This window comes from Amblyomma mixtum, chromosome 3, assembly GCF_055824585.1.
Source record: "Amblyomma mixtum isolate Tamu chromosome 3, ASM5582458v1, whole genome shotgun sequence".
NCBI lineage: Eukaryota > Metazoa > Arthropoda > Arachnida > Ixodida > Ixodidae > Amblyomma > Amblyomma mixtum.
Window position 1 is genome coordinate 98387669 of NC_143014.1, and position 15047 is coordinate 98402715.

A 15047-nucleotide genomic window follows, 5' to 3' on the forward strand; every position below is an offset into this window, starting at 1 on the left:
CACCAGCACCATTCAAAGGATTAATATTTAGTGTGAATGCTCATAAGTGTTTGTTCTACACATTGAAGACATTTACTGGCAATCTTCAAAACCGTTTCATAGCACCTTTACATCAAGCTTAGTGAATTTGACCCCACTGTTCAGATTGGCTAACAGGTCTTCAATCCTTGGAATCGGGGAGCTTTTGCTGACTATTGCTAAGTTAACGGTGAACTTAAAACCACCACAAAGATGCACTGTGCCTCTTGCCTGACTACAGGCACCACTGGTGCGGCCCGCTTCGATGTTTAGATAAGCTGCATGTGGTGAACTTCAGTTTTGACTCTTTTTTTCAGAGAAGTTTTAGACTGTATACCCATCAGGGCACGAAGAGTTTCCGAGAAATCTCCAAATTTTTCAATAAAGCTTGTATTGGAAGTTACTGCGTTCAGCTTTTTTCAGTTTTAGCAAGTAATCTTGAATGTATCTGTCCAATTTCTCCCGAGCAGTGTCAGACAAGGTCCTTCGGCAACAAACAGTGGCAGCACTGCCTCATGTGTTTCTAACTGCCATATCTGTAACTCTTCAACTTAGAGGGAGTGTCAGCTCTCTAAAATGTGTTCTGAGATTATGGTGGAAATAAAACCTTGTTTCATATTGTTCGAGTCAAGTGCAATAACGTCAAAGAAACAAATGTTTATAATTTTATTTTAGCATTGAGAATAGCAAAAACAAACTGATTCGCCATTTTCGGTGTACTTTACCATGTGACCACATTTCAGTAAAATATTATGTTGTCATTGTACCATGTTTTTTCTTTCACAAATGACCGTCGCATTTTATTATAGTTTGTGTTTTTTTCTGTATGCTCTGCATTGCTTTGCATTTCTTGGCTGAAGCGCTAACCGCAGTCTATCAAAACTACTATCGACGAAGCATATGTCACTGTTACGTAACAGCTTTATGTGTGGAAGCATGAATGGACTCTATGCCATACTAAAGCTGTCTAATTACTGTTTGGTGGCTGGGACTGTATTAGTTGCAAATGCAGTACTACTGTACCCCCCTCCCGTTATGAATCTGATGTCTGTTGAAGTGAAGCCTCCATTCTCCAGAAGCAGCGCTCACCAGCCACCTCTCCACCACACCCCCCTAGGTGGGAGTACCCACTGCCACCCTGCCACCCTTGACTCACCTCTGCACGCCACACCCCAGAAACGCTATCCCCACCTATCCACCTGACTGTACCCTCTAGAGGTTCCCCCCACTATCAACCCTCCACTGGGCCTCCACCCATTTAAAGCCCATGCAGCAGCAGAATGAAAATGCAGCAGCGAAATTTAATTTAAAAACTCGGTGGGAAAGCCAGTCAGCCTCCAGAAGCACCACCTTCCGACCACCTCCCCACCCCACCCGCCTAGCTAGGGGGATATCCACCCTCCCACCACCACCCTTGACCCACGACCCACCATTGGCCACCTTCACCCTCCAGAAAAATTCTGTAGCAAGGGTGAAGACCCAGTTTAGAGTAAATGCATCAAAGTAATCATCAAGAGTAAATCCAACCACTTTCGAGGATTGCCGCATTGGAATGTCTGATCATCCCGTATGTTTTTTTTTTTTTTTGTTATCGCTTTTTCGGTGCGCAATCTTTCTCACGCTTGCTAACCATGGTTTCGAGCATCAAGATACAGAAGAGTGGGCACATTCACTGGTAGAAAAATTCCTTGTAAAAATCTTATTTGGGCCAAAAAAGAAAAGGGCCCTTAAAATTCAGAGGGACCAACAACTGAATTTTAAGGACCCAATTTTTTTTTTCAATGCAATGGGCACATTTGTATCCTGTGCTTCAGCCCTGTGCCTTTGAACAGTAAGAGTCTCAGGGGCTTGTCTGGTTGTATTGTGCAATATGCATGTGACAGAGAAACTGAAACTCTGTTACATGTGCAACACAACATACATGTTGTGTTGCACATGTAAAGGTTCTATGAAGTTGTAGAATCAGAAATTAGGGAAGTGAAAATGCAGTACACTTTACCGATGGGAAATTCCGTTGCCAGGGTAGGCAAAAAGTTCTTGCTGGCAGGCAATCAGGCAGTAGGTTCTAGGAATAACGGAGGAGAGGTATTAGTAGAACTTACAGAATAAAATAGCTTACAAATCATAATTACCTTCCCACAAGCTGGGCTGCTCACCCAGCGCCTTATAAATTAAGACACGTCAGTTACAGAGTACCATTCGTAAGGACTAACTATGGAACCGAAATGCTTTCATATTTAATTCCCAGTCTTCTAAATAAACATACACAGGCCATAGAAATTATTCAGAAATCTGTTTCCCAAAAGTCCTTCAAAAGAAATGCTAAAGCTTACCTCCTTTCTCGCCCGAATGATTAAAGGGTTGTTCACACAGAAATTCTTGATGTCCCTGTTTTTCCGTCAACTCTGTGAATTCTCGTGTTTTTCTTGTTGTGATGTGCCTTGTAAATATTTACTTTAATTATGTCATTGCAAAAGTATGCACCTTCCTCCTACTTTTACCTTGTATAATTATTTTTTGTTTTTGTAATGAGAGTGTATGAAGCTCTTGCTTCTTTTGCCGCTTGTCCTGAGCATTGTGTCGGGTGCTTGGGCCCCGTCAGGCAGAGTGCATCTGCCTTTTGCCCCTGTATCCGAGACCTTGTTGTCTAAATAAAGATCTATCTATCTATCTATAAATGATATGGGTTTGATCCCGGCTCCGGTGGTTGCATTTCGGCGGAGGCTAAATGCCAGAGACCTGTGTACTGTGCGATGTCAGTATGCATCAAAGAACCCCAGGTGATGGAAATAATGCGGAGCCCTCCTTTATGGCGTCCCTCATAGCGTGAGTCACTCTGGGACGTTAAGCCCCATAAAACGAAACCTTCTTCCACAAATGGGAAGACTAAAAATAAAGTGGGCTTCATATTTTGTGCCCATACTGGCATTGTAAGGATGTGGACTTGATTTACTGCATTGTGGGTGGGCAGTTGCTACTGTGGTAGCACCACTGGTTTGTGCATTGCTGTGTCTAGCCTGTGAAGCCACCCATGTGAAGATAGGAGTAACTTTCTCCAAAATAAACTGACAAGGGGGGAGAAAAACATTTATTTGTTTCATCGAGACAGTGTGTAACGTTAACGATGTGAGATGCATATATGCTGTTATGTGTGCCCAGAGAATTGCTCTCCAGCACTGCAGCGTGTCTCATGCAAGTCTCTGCACATGTGGGGCTAGAAAGAAGCCCTTGAACTCCTGTCGAAAATAAAACGTTCCTAAAATGTGCTTTCTTAGATGTTGTATGTTAGATTACGAGCACATGATGTAGTTTCCAGTGTTCTGCTTTATATGCAGGAGCATCTACTGCCGCTACCACCCCCTTGCATGGGCTATAGTGAGCAGACTTTTACAACTGCCATTGTTTGATCTGTGTCATTTGCAGCTAGCGATAACGCTATAAGTGACAAGCATTGCTTTGGCGTGTAAACAATCTGTCATTTGGTCCACCTATTTCGTATTTCCTTCTTGCCTACTAAACAGCTCCACGTGAAGGCACTTGGTGTATAGTGAACAAACACTTGACTGCTTATCTCTTGCACCCCTGAAAAAGTGACCTTGGGCAGTGAGTGAGTGCCCATAGATTGCCTTGTTGTCTGTAGCATGTGAAGGCAGGAGATGAAAGGGGTGCTAGTGGCACAAAATCTTTTCACTGTGTTTAACTTGCAGTGATGTGGGATCGCAGAGCCTTAACACTGATCTGTGAAGGTGGGCATGTTAAAGATGTTTTTAAGAAAAAAGAATTTTAGTAACATGTTACATGTAACTGTCTTTCAGTGCACAAGAAGCAGCACAAAAGCATGTTGACAAAAGAAAAAATATTTGAGTGATAAAATACCATCAGAAACATTTGTCACCACAAGTGACTTGTACCACCCACCTGTTTGGTTTTTACAGTGGACTCTCCCACAATAGAGCCTGCTGTGAATGCTCCAGTGGAGCCTTCTGAGCCCCCAACCAGTGTGCCAGCAAGTCTGCCAGTCAGTGAGGCTGCATCGAAGTCGACAACTGAGACAGTGCCCAGTCGTGTGCCCATGGATGCCTCTTTGGTGCTAGAGAATGCACTAGCCAGCATGGCATCAACTGGTAGCAGTGAGGTGCTGTCAAGTAGCAGCCAATCGAAACCCAGAGGAGAGGGTGGCCAGCCAGTACCAGCCCAAGAAAGACATATTTTCATTTGTGGACAATGCAGCCAAGGATTTGGCTCTCTGGATGACTGCAAAGAGCACATGATGGAGGTATGTGTTGCCTTGTTTGTTTTTGCCTGTTTGAGCAGAGATGTGTTGCAGTGTCACTAGCATCAGTACTGTGCAGCCACCAGCTAGACGCCTAGGCAGAAAACATAGTAGCATAGAGAAAACAGAGAATTTCGCCTCCATCGAAATTCTAGAGGCTCGTGTACTGTGCGATGTCAGTGCACGTTAAAGAACCCCAGGTGGTCGAAATTTCCGTAGACCTTCACTACGGCGTCCCTCATAGCCTCAGTCGCTTTGGGACGTTAAACCCCAATAAACCAAACCAATAAACCAAAAGGTTAGCCGATCTAATGAAGACGAGGAAGAAGCGGTGATACTTGTACACCTTTTTTGCCAACCTTGTTTCGTCTGTTTCGGTTAGTCTGATCATATTTCAGTTTGCTGATTGTCTGTCGCACCTCAAAAGATGACCAGCCCATATTTTCCTGTACTCCCTCATTCTGAGTGTTCCCATGTGCACCCAAGGCTAACCTGCCTACACTTTTTTGTCTGATTTCTGGGCTTGATATCACTTCTGATATCATGCACACGGCTGCATTCCCGAATGTGAGACCTGGTACCATAACTCCTTTCCATGCAGCTCTAACAACCTCATACCTATTATAGTTCCATAGCGCTCTACGCTTAATAATGTCTGCATTCCTTTTTCCTTTGCCCTTCAACCTTTTCTCCTTCATTTAACACGCAGTCTTTTTTACTTTTTTTCTACCTTCCCAATTCCCTTTATGCCCTGAGGTAATAAATATTGTTATTAAAAAAAAGTATCTTTGCATGAAAAGTATTAATACAAAATGGATGAACAGAACCTGAAGGCTAAGAACGAAGTACTTACAGGTGATGGGTGTGGCTTGGCAAAATACTAGACAGTGCAAAAGATGTGAAAGGAAAGAATGCATGGAAAATCAGCGCTAGGTATATATAGGACATGAAAGCAGGACATAAAGAAAGAGCGTTTATTTGATAACTCGTGGGGTAGTTCATGGCTTTTTGCAGCTAGGACAGGGGTTTTGAGAACGGAAACTAGCAGGTTCAAAATTGAAGAAGTGGATATATTATGCGCTACCTGTAAAACTGAAATGGAGACCATAGAGCACTTGTTTTGAGGTGAGCAGAACTTCGTCCCACCGTCACCAAGGGAACAGCGACAGTTATAGAGAGGGTGCTGGGATTTGCTGGAGAGGACGGACGAGTGGATGGGAAAAGCGTTGCATTGACAAAGGGGATGTTAGAAGATTGGTGGAGGAAGTCAAGGGAGGGGTGAATTTCGAGGGGAAAGGGATAGTCAAATTGGACATTTTAAACACAAAATAGGGGGAAAACAATTAACAAGGGGGAAATCATAGGCTAGGTAGCGCAATCTGCCACTCAAAAGAAATAGCAAAGCCATTATCATCCATCTGTCCGTTCGTCCATCCATTCATCCAGTGCTGGGCTGGAAACCACCCTCCATTCCGAAACCGAAAACAAACGAGGGGCAGGACTGCTACAGTAAAACCTTGTTTAATCGGCCCCTGTTCATTCGGAAATTCGGACTGCCGTTGGAGTCCCCCCAAATGCCCATCCAAGTCTATGGTGTCGGAAGCTCATTTCGCAGTTATTTTATAGAGAATTTGGCCATCTTGTCTTTGGTAACATAGTTATGTAGGAAAGCATACTTGCGGAATCTTGAGTATCCCCTATTAGAGATGGTTGAGCACAACGTCTTGAAGTGGAATTACCCTTTTAGAGTTTTATATTAGCTGTCGGAACAGCTGCTGCGTGACCAGTTACTACCCTCAGTGCTGTCCTGACCATGCTTGATTGCGCTACAATAGTCCCGTCTAAGCCAGGAAATGTATGTATATATATATTTTTTGTGTGTGTGTAATGGGAAGTGTTCAGTAAGATGCTGGCGATGTTGCAGCAGAATTGCACGCTGCAAAAAGGTCAGTATATTTACTCATGGTCAAAGGTGAATGTGCAAGAAAATGTCAGGAATGCTTCACATTAGCACACACGCATCTAAATCTTCAATATGACACCCTTGTCGCCCGGCTCTAGTTCCGATTCGAAGGGAAAGAAAAAAGAAAAGCATTTTCACAAGTGCAGCAGCACAAGTAATGAGCATGGAATAGCCGCAACGAGTGCTCACGCCTCGTGGAAGGCTGAAAATGGCACTAAAACTACACTCACATCTTCCCCCGCAGCCTTACACTGAGCAGAATGCTGGTAAGACAGCTTCACGAAGTAGCGCATGGATGAAACCAACCGCAACCTTTTCTACAACTTCAGCTCCTTCAGCAGAATTTTATGGCAACTAAAAGGCATTGCTGCATGTCACAGCATGCTTAGATCATGGAAATTGACGCTATGCCAACTTGCACTGATCTACAGGGACAGGAAGCTAAACGTGCAGATCGGAGCCTCGCCAGCTGCCTTTCTGACCGGCTTCTACATGCTCCTTGTGTGGACCATTCTTCTGTTCCTGGCTACGCGAAATCCAGTGCCATCTGTTCAATGCACTTATCGCAGCATATGGCAGGGATTAGAGGAAGCCATCCGTCCTATAAAACGTGAACACATGCAGCGAAGAGCCATGTGGCAATGCAAACAGCACTCCTAGCAGCGCATAGACAAAGTGCTGTGCTGTCGCGCTCACTGGCCGGGGTACCAGAACTCCCAGGGTACGTCGCGGTGGCGGTGGCATAGCGCAACTGCTTGCTTGTGAAATCGGTCTATTGCCAGCATGCAGCAGTACTGTGCAGGGTACTGTTGAGTCTTTTTTAAAACCAATTTGCACTGATGGCCTGCGAGAGTTGCCGCAGCGCAGCTGGTGTGCGCTCGTGTGTCGGGAAAAGTACAGCACCATGCGGCACGTTGCTGCGGCTTGCCACAGTGTTGTTGACTACTGGCTGTGAACATGCTGGCAACAAAAACGAATGGGTGCCAGTAATCATCTTGTTTTCGATCATTGCAATAAGAGGTGCAGCACGCACACAAGCGGGGCTTGCATAGTATAGCGAAACAAGCAAACCTGTTTTCTGCGTGCGCTGCTGCGGTTGTTCCCTAGTAACCGCTTTCAACCTTTCGCAATTGTTGTCTATTAAAATAAAAAGATTGCTTATCTTTGGCCACACAGAACAAGAAGAAAGCTTACAAGAAAAACATAAACGTCAAAGCCAGCCTGCACAACTCGGGGGAAAAATGAAACCATGCTGACTATGCAGCGTGGTTTTGTTTTTCTGCCTTCGGTATATGACCACCTTTGGGCCCATCAAAGCGCTTGTAGTCTGGCAAAACCAACACGCGAGGGCTAAGTGCACTATGTGTGGTTGTCAACACTGCATTTGGAACATCATTATGAAGCCAGCGCTCTTTAAGGCGCACAAGGGAGCATGACAGGGATGGTCCTGCTCTCGTTGTAGCTCAAGTTGCCGCATTTGTGTCCATTTCTCGAGCTGTCTAGTTTCTTTTTGCCAGCATTGCTCTGTGCCTTGCTCCTCCTAGTAGTTGACTGGTGATGTCGCTCCTCCAGCAAGGTAGTATCTGTTCAGCTTACAGTACTTCATGTCAGCATTCAGTAAGCCCCTTTGTCATGTGGGCAATAAGTCTACATATGATATTATACTGTTCACTGAACAATACTGTGCTGTTCAAAGGATTGCAGACAATCCTTTGTAGACAATTAGCTAGCCTACGCTGCTAATGCATGATTCTCTCTCCCCTAACAATACCTGGTAGGCTTTTGCAGGTGTACTGAATTATGCTTATAATGGATGAAAATAAAATTTTCAGTGCATTTTTTTTTTCATAGCTGTGCTTTGTGAATAAACCTTCATTGTGTTTGTTTTTAGTTTAAGCTACCTTAACTGATGTTCAAAACTATTTGAAAGTAACCTATACTGGTTTTCAAAAATGTTCAGTTCAATTCGCAACCAATCATTCTTATTCACTTCACAGCCAAAAATTTGATATTTGCACATTTCCATTTTATTACTATCACTACTATATCATTCTTCCTCCCCCTCCTTTATATAATGCCTGGTATAAGCCTTATGGGTATAAATTATGCTCGTGATGAGTAAAATAAAACCTGTATGTCTCTTTCTTTTCATAGCCCATCATCGTCATTACCATGAGCCTGTTGTGTCTGTCCACTGCAGGAAAAATGCCTCAACGCCTCTCCCATATCCCTCAAATCAACCCTGTCCTGTGCCAGCTGCAGCCACCTTATCCTTGCACACTTCCTAATCTCATATCCACCCACATGACCCTCTGATGTTCCCTGCTATGCATGCCCTCTCTAGGAATCCATTTCGTTGCTTTATAGGACTATAGACACCTAATTTTAGTTGCATGTTTTCTTTTCTGTAATCATGTATGTATAAGACATTAGAATACATGGATCACCACATGGCATTTACCTACAACCACTAAATAATCTATAATTGAATCTCTTTTTTCATTCTGTTTCAGGTTTCATGAACCGAAAGATGGCTGTAACGTGTAGGGCGTGTTTAGGTCAAGGGAACATGAAAAAAAACTGCAATATAACTGTTGATACATGCTCATTCCAGCTCCTGAAACAGGCTGGCTTAAGTATTGTAGTGAATTAAAACTACGTATCAACGATTATACTGCAGCCCGCCGCGGTGGCTCAGTGGTTATGGCGCCCGGCTGCTGACCCTAAAGATGCGGGTTCGATCCCGGCCGCGGCAGTTGGATTTCTTTGGAGGAGAAATTCTAGAGGCCCGTGTACTGTGCGATGTCAGTGCACGTTAAAGAACCCCAGGTGGTCGAAATTTCCGGAGCCCTCCACTACGGCGTCTCTCATAGCCTTAGTCGCTTTGGGACGTTAAACCCCATAAACCAACCAACCAACGATTATACTGCAGTTTTTTCATGCCTCACATGACCTAAACACTTCTTGCATGCCATAGCCATTATTACGCGTCCGGTGCTCTACCACTGAGCTACGGCGACGGCTGTCAAACCTTCTGCTTACGGGGGTATTTATGTTTACAAATAACCTAACCTTGGGAGTGTTCACCAGCGCCACCCACGTTCTTAAGCGGCGGACGTAGCACGTCCTGAGTTACCGCTGATGTGACGTAGAACGTCATCGAACGGCGAGGGTGGAAGCTGTGTGCCTTAGGAAGCATAAGAGGGTTCTCACACAGCTTCCACCCTCGCCGTTCGATGACGTTCTACGTCACATCAGCGGTAACTCGGGACGTGCTACGTCGGCCGCTTAAGAACGTGGGTGGCGCTGGTGAACACTCCCAAGGTTAGGTTATTTGTAAACATAAATACCCCCTTAAGCAGAAGGTTTGACAGCCATCGCTGTAGCTCAGTGGTAGAGCACCGGACGCGTAATTCGGAGGTCGTGGGTTCGGATCCCACCGGCGGCATGTGGTTGTTTTTTCTTCTGCTTTTCTAATCAATTAGCTTTAAGCGATAACATATTCGGTAATATTATAAATTGATCAACACCACAAAATAAATAAATTAATTAAAAATCCCCTGTACCCCTTGGTTTCTGTGGCTGTTGGCTTCTTTCATAGCCATTATTCGTTTGATGAAACCGAAACAGCATATAGGAGAAATTATTTATAAATTATAATTATTATTATAATAATAAATTATAATTATTATAAATATAAATTATTTAGCAATCGTAGGGAGATACCAGGGGTGATCCAAGTGTACTAATGTATAACGAATCATTTAAAAGAAGAAAACACTCAAGCAAGAATTTGGTATCTATACTTATTATCTTCGGTTTTCTTATCTTTGCATTACATGCCCTGCTCATGCCCATTTCTTCTAAATGATTTCAATTTCATACCTATGTTTGTGAAAAAAAAAAATCTTTTTAATTTCAGCCACTTGTGCTCTTATTCAAAAATATTTCATTTGGAACTAATGTTAGTTATTCATATTTGCTTCACAACCAGAAGCTAAGAGGTGTTAACTAGCAAGGTGGCCAGCTGAAGTCAAATAACTTTTCAGCTATTACAGTTATACACCTGTCACGCGGGGGGCTTCAATGACCATTGAGTCAATGGCCATCGAAGTCGATGGGGATCAGCCAGTGCTACACGGCGGTTTTCAATGACCATCGACTCAATGGAGGTTCACAAATGGCCATTGGAACCTCATGGGCCATTGAGAACAACATCGCATTCACCATATTTCAAAAAAACACAAAATAAATATGAAATAAACAAAAAATCTTTTTGATTTAATGGTAAAATTCAGCTGAAGTCAAATAACTTTTCAGCTATTACAGTTATACACCTGTCACGCGGGGGGCTTCAATGACCATTGAGTCAATGGCCATCGAAGTCGATGGGGATCAGCCAGTGCTACACGGCGGTTTTCAATGACCATCGACTCAATGGAGGTTCACAAATGGCCATTGGAACCTCATGGGCCATTGAGAACAACATCGCATTCACCATATTTCAAAAAAACACAAAATAAATATGAAATAAACAAAAAATCTTTTTGATTTAATGGTAAAATTTTTGACTACATTAGCCAGTTTATACACCAATTTTTATTCGGTAGTCAGAATGACAGCTCCACAGAATGTTCGGTGGTCAGATGTAGACAAACTGACACTATTCTTGTTAAGAGGCATCGCTGCATTCTGCTTTATTTCTCTTTTTCTTGCCTCTTAGCGCACTTTGCAACAACCGAGACCAAAAAATGCCCCAAAAATGCTGCAACAATAGCTATGAACACAACAAAGGCGGTCACTGATCTTTGGCAGCTTCGCTGGCAAAAAGCAAACGCTTCTGAAATTAAGTGCACATCGCTGTCTCTAATTGTGTCAAACTGTGATTTATTTGAATAGTTTTTTCAGAAAATAGTTTCAGTTAAAATAGCACTTACTCCGACATTCGTCTTGTTTTATTCAGCTTCACTTCATACCTTTTTTTTTTGTAATGTTTCTATCCCTAGTGCCATTTGTCTGAGTGCATTATCTCTACTCACTCAGTAATCATGGAAATTTGCTGTGTGGCAGCGGTGCATCTGGATGGCCCTCGAAAATTTCGATGGCCATTGATTCAATGGGCACTGAGATAGCCAGTGTGACAGGGGTATACTATAGGCACCCTTGTAATGAAGATTTGTGGCTCGCCATTAGTAATAGCGATATATCAGTTGTTCTTTGTCTTCTGAAAACATGATTCTTATTGGCAGTGCAAAGCAAGGAACCCTGGCCCTTCATATGTGCTGAACAAAAATTGTACAGCTGAGAAGCGCAGCCAACCACTCTTACATGAGCACCTTCAGGGGACAGTTCATCCATGCACATTTTGCATTCTCAGCTCAGGACTGCTCTCCCAACTCGGTGGGCTATGGCCAAATGTAACTTCTGCCCCAGCAAGGACACCTCTTGTGGCAAGAAGCAAACCTAATGCAGGAGAAGCTTGCAGCTGCGTGGGCTGCAACCTGATTACAATGGTGGTTGCTGCTGCATTGTCAGTCTGCGAAGATTTCCAAAGTTTAACATAAATCATACCATTGTCAGCAGCATAAGCACGTGAAATGAATTACCTGGAACTTAGTTTGCCAGCATTCCAGATACGACGTATGAAGTGCACCAACGTCATTGCTAGATTGCGCTTGTCCTGTAGCTAAAGTTGCATCGTATACACTAACGTCTGTCAGTTGCTGAAGAATGCAAGTGGTATTCAGCAGTGATAGGAGAGCGACTTCCCGCAGGTCACATTGTCTAGCATGCATTTTGTTGACACCACAAAAGGAGCCATCTGCCCTGTTAGCTCTGGCTTTACAATACTACCTCATTAATTCGGACTGCCGTCGAATTCCCACTAGACACCCATGTAAGTCAATGGTTTTGAAACTCATTTGTTTATCCTGCCCGGCGCTGGCAGCGATTAATTCAGACGGGCTCCTAAAATGGTGCCTTGTCGAGATATGGTCTGCTCGACAAGCTATTGTCCAGGTATTTGTTCTTGGTCCTGAATTGCTTATTGCAGTGTTTTCTCACGCCCTCATAACTTGCGCACAATGGCAGGCTTGTTGACCATCAGCAGGTCCCCAGGCTGGGAGAGAGTCCGACAGTGTTTCATTTTCAGCGGCTATCAGTTACGCATATCAGGAAACCAGCTGAGCCTGTAAGGGCACTAGAATGACTATTGCTTTGTCGCTTATCTTTTTGTCTTTGTTTTTTGAAGGCATCTTGTCACTCCTGCACCAATCCACTCCTCCTTCGCTTTCGTTCGGGTGGTAGTTCCATTCTTCCAGCGCACTGAAACTCCACGCTTGTCACATGCTGTTTGTATCATTTGAGGGGTGAATCCATAGGTGAATCCTCCTCGCATGTGACTCCATGTGTGAAGAAACTCCAGCGCTACTCACACTGAAAGAACCCGTGTAAACCCTTACCATTGTGGAGTGGTTCTGCTTCTGATACTGCCGATAGTGTGCACAAATTAAAGCATTTGCTGGAACTGCGAAAAATCGTTGTTGGCACACAGTTTTCATCTTAAAAGGGGGTGACCATTGCCCAAGCTTTCACCAAACAAATTTTACTTTCGCATGAACAGTTTCTGGCAGTTTTGGAGGATGACATTTGGGTAATTCAGACATTTTTTCCACTCCCATGAAGTCCAAAATGACCTATCCTTGAAACAAAGCCTACTCTAAAGCGTTCGTGACCATTACCACAACTCTAGAGAAACTATGCGTAGAAGTAGTGTTTACTGAGAGCAAATTTAATATGGAAAAATGGTGGCCTTTTACCTTTAAATTAAAATGAGGGTTTTCTCCATTGTATAATTCTGGGAATTGATTTTAGTAGGTATGACGGTTTTATAGGTAGATTTTAAATCCAGTTACCAAGGAAAGAGTAAAATAATTTGGTCTGTTATTATTTTATCTGAATGCTAAACATCAATAATCATGCAAGCCTAGCTAGTACCTTTTTACGTATGAACCAGCTTCTTACCCCTTGCACACAGTGACAGGTGCGACAGCTGTTTCTTGAATTGCTTTTCTGCAGCACCGTGGCAGTTCAAATTTTTTTACACTGGTGCTGTTATGTTTTGTGGAAGGAAATATGAGTTGCTATTTCGAACCTGAAATTGCTTTAATTTTCACAATTCAAGAAGTTTCCTAAATTTACTAGTGCCCACCATTGCTAAGTTGCTGTAATTTTTATTTCTTGTAATCCTTGTTGGAAAAGCTTGTTGAAATCTAGAAATAGCAAACTACATAGGTGTTCCTATGTGATGCTTTCTGAACTATGCTTTGTGAACTCTTATTTATTTTTGTTAGCCTTTCGCTACCACTAGAAAACAAGATTTTGAGTGTTTTAAACTACACATTATTTATCCAAGAAGTGCCAAATACACCAAAGAGTTGGTGTTATAAAAGCAAACTGGATGGCACAGCTTGTCCAGGAGTGCCGACCTTAATTTTTGGCAGCAGGTTCAAAACGTCGATCATATCGATGGTCTGTGGCGGTAGTGAAAGAGTTAATTGGTCTGTAGCGGTGTGAAGTCATGCATTGCCTTATCAAATTTAAAGCTGTAGAAGAACTGGCAATGGTTTTATGGTTCTGACAGAGTATAGTGGATTTATGTGAAGTATAAATTGCATTTTTGCAGACTCATCACTTGAAAGTCGGTGCAGACTCTGATGCCGAGACAAAAAAAGTGCCCACCGCCCGAAAACGTGGCCGGCCACGATGCACTACTCAGCTCTCGGAGAGCACATCTGGAACTGCCAGCACGACCACCACTGGATCTGATGTAATGGCAGGTGCACTGCAGTCCGTTGATGGTAAGTGCCGAGACAGAAATGCTGGCTCAAGCTGTCTGTGCCTTTGAGCTTCTGAAACCATGCTGTTGCAAACAGTCGAGCAGTATTTTTCTGGATGCAATTATGCCCTGTTTCACTTTTTTTTTATATATATATTCAATACATTTTGTATACCTTCTCCTCCAGAAGGACCAGAAAAGTTGGTTGAATTAATTCTTTCCTTACCATGGGAAAAGTGATCATTTCCAGTGGTACACATAGAAAAAATTTTATTCATACAAATAACTAATGTATCTCCCCAAGATACATGAAAATGTAGTTAAGGTGGGATGCGAGTTTCGGGGGTGAAATTATTCTTTCGCTAGGGCAATGATAGTTTGTATGCTTATTGGAAAGTTGACTGAATGGCTTAAATATGAAATTTCACTGAAATTTCTTGAGTAGCTTTTACATTGTAAATTTTTATATGCTTCATTGCTGTACCAAATTTGCAAAAAGCCTGGTATGACAACAAAACACTGTAGGAGTCTGCAGTTACTCTTTACCAAAAGGAAGGGTTGATGCTATGACATTCTCCAAATATTTTCAGCAGCTTCATTTTTTTCTATTCAGAATGTTATATTCATGTTTGCATAATGCACTCATTTTGTCATGTCAGATTAGTGACGGATTTAAAAAATAAGAAAGTAATGGAAAAGTCTAGGAATTTTACTGTATAAAAATTTATCAAGGAACACAATGTGATAAACCACATGAAAATCCATGAAACCATTGTTTTGCTACACTTTCTGCAAGCAGGGGAAGTCAGGTAAAAAAAAAGACTTTTGAGAAAACTGGCATTTTCATGGAGATTTCAGTCAGTTTTCTGCTATCTGGGGCCACAAAAACATTTTTTATGAGTAATTTCTGGGCTGTCTCTGGGGGAAGTTTTTCTGGATATAATTAGATAGACCTT

At 42.8% G+C, this 15047-nt stretch overlaps 1 protein-coding gene across 5 annotated transcripts in view; it reads left to right on the top strand.

The window, feature by feature from the left end:
- The window catches only part of LOC149351105 (uncharacterized), a 123701-nt gene that overhangs the window by 66277 nt on the left and 42377 nt on the right, over nucleotides 1-15047 (top strand). For all 5 annotated transcript variants that reach the window (XM_089580348.1, XM_089580344.1, XM_089580345.1 and 2 more), the window contains 2 exons: nucleotides 3954-4294; nucleotides 13939-14113. In XM_089580348.1, coding sequence (XP_089436474.1) covers nucleotides 3954-4294; nucleotides 13939-14113 — 516 coding nt within the window. The remainder of the gene's footprint in view (nucleotides 1-3953; nucleotides 4295-13938; nucleotides 14114-15047) is intronic.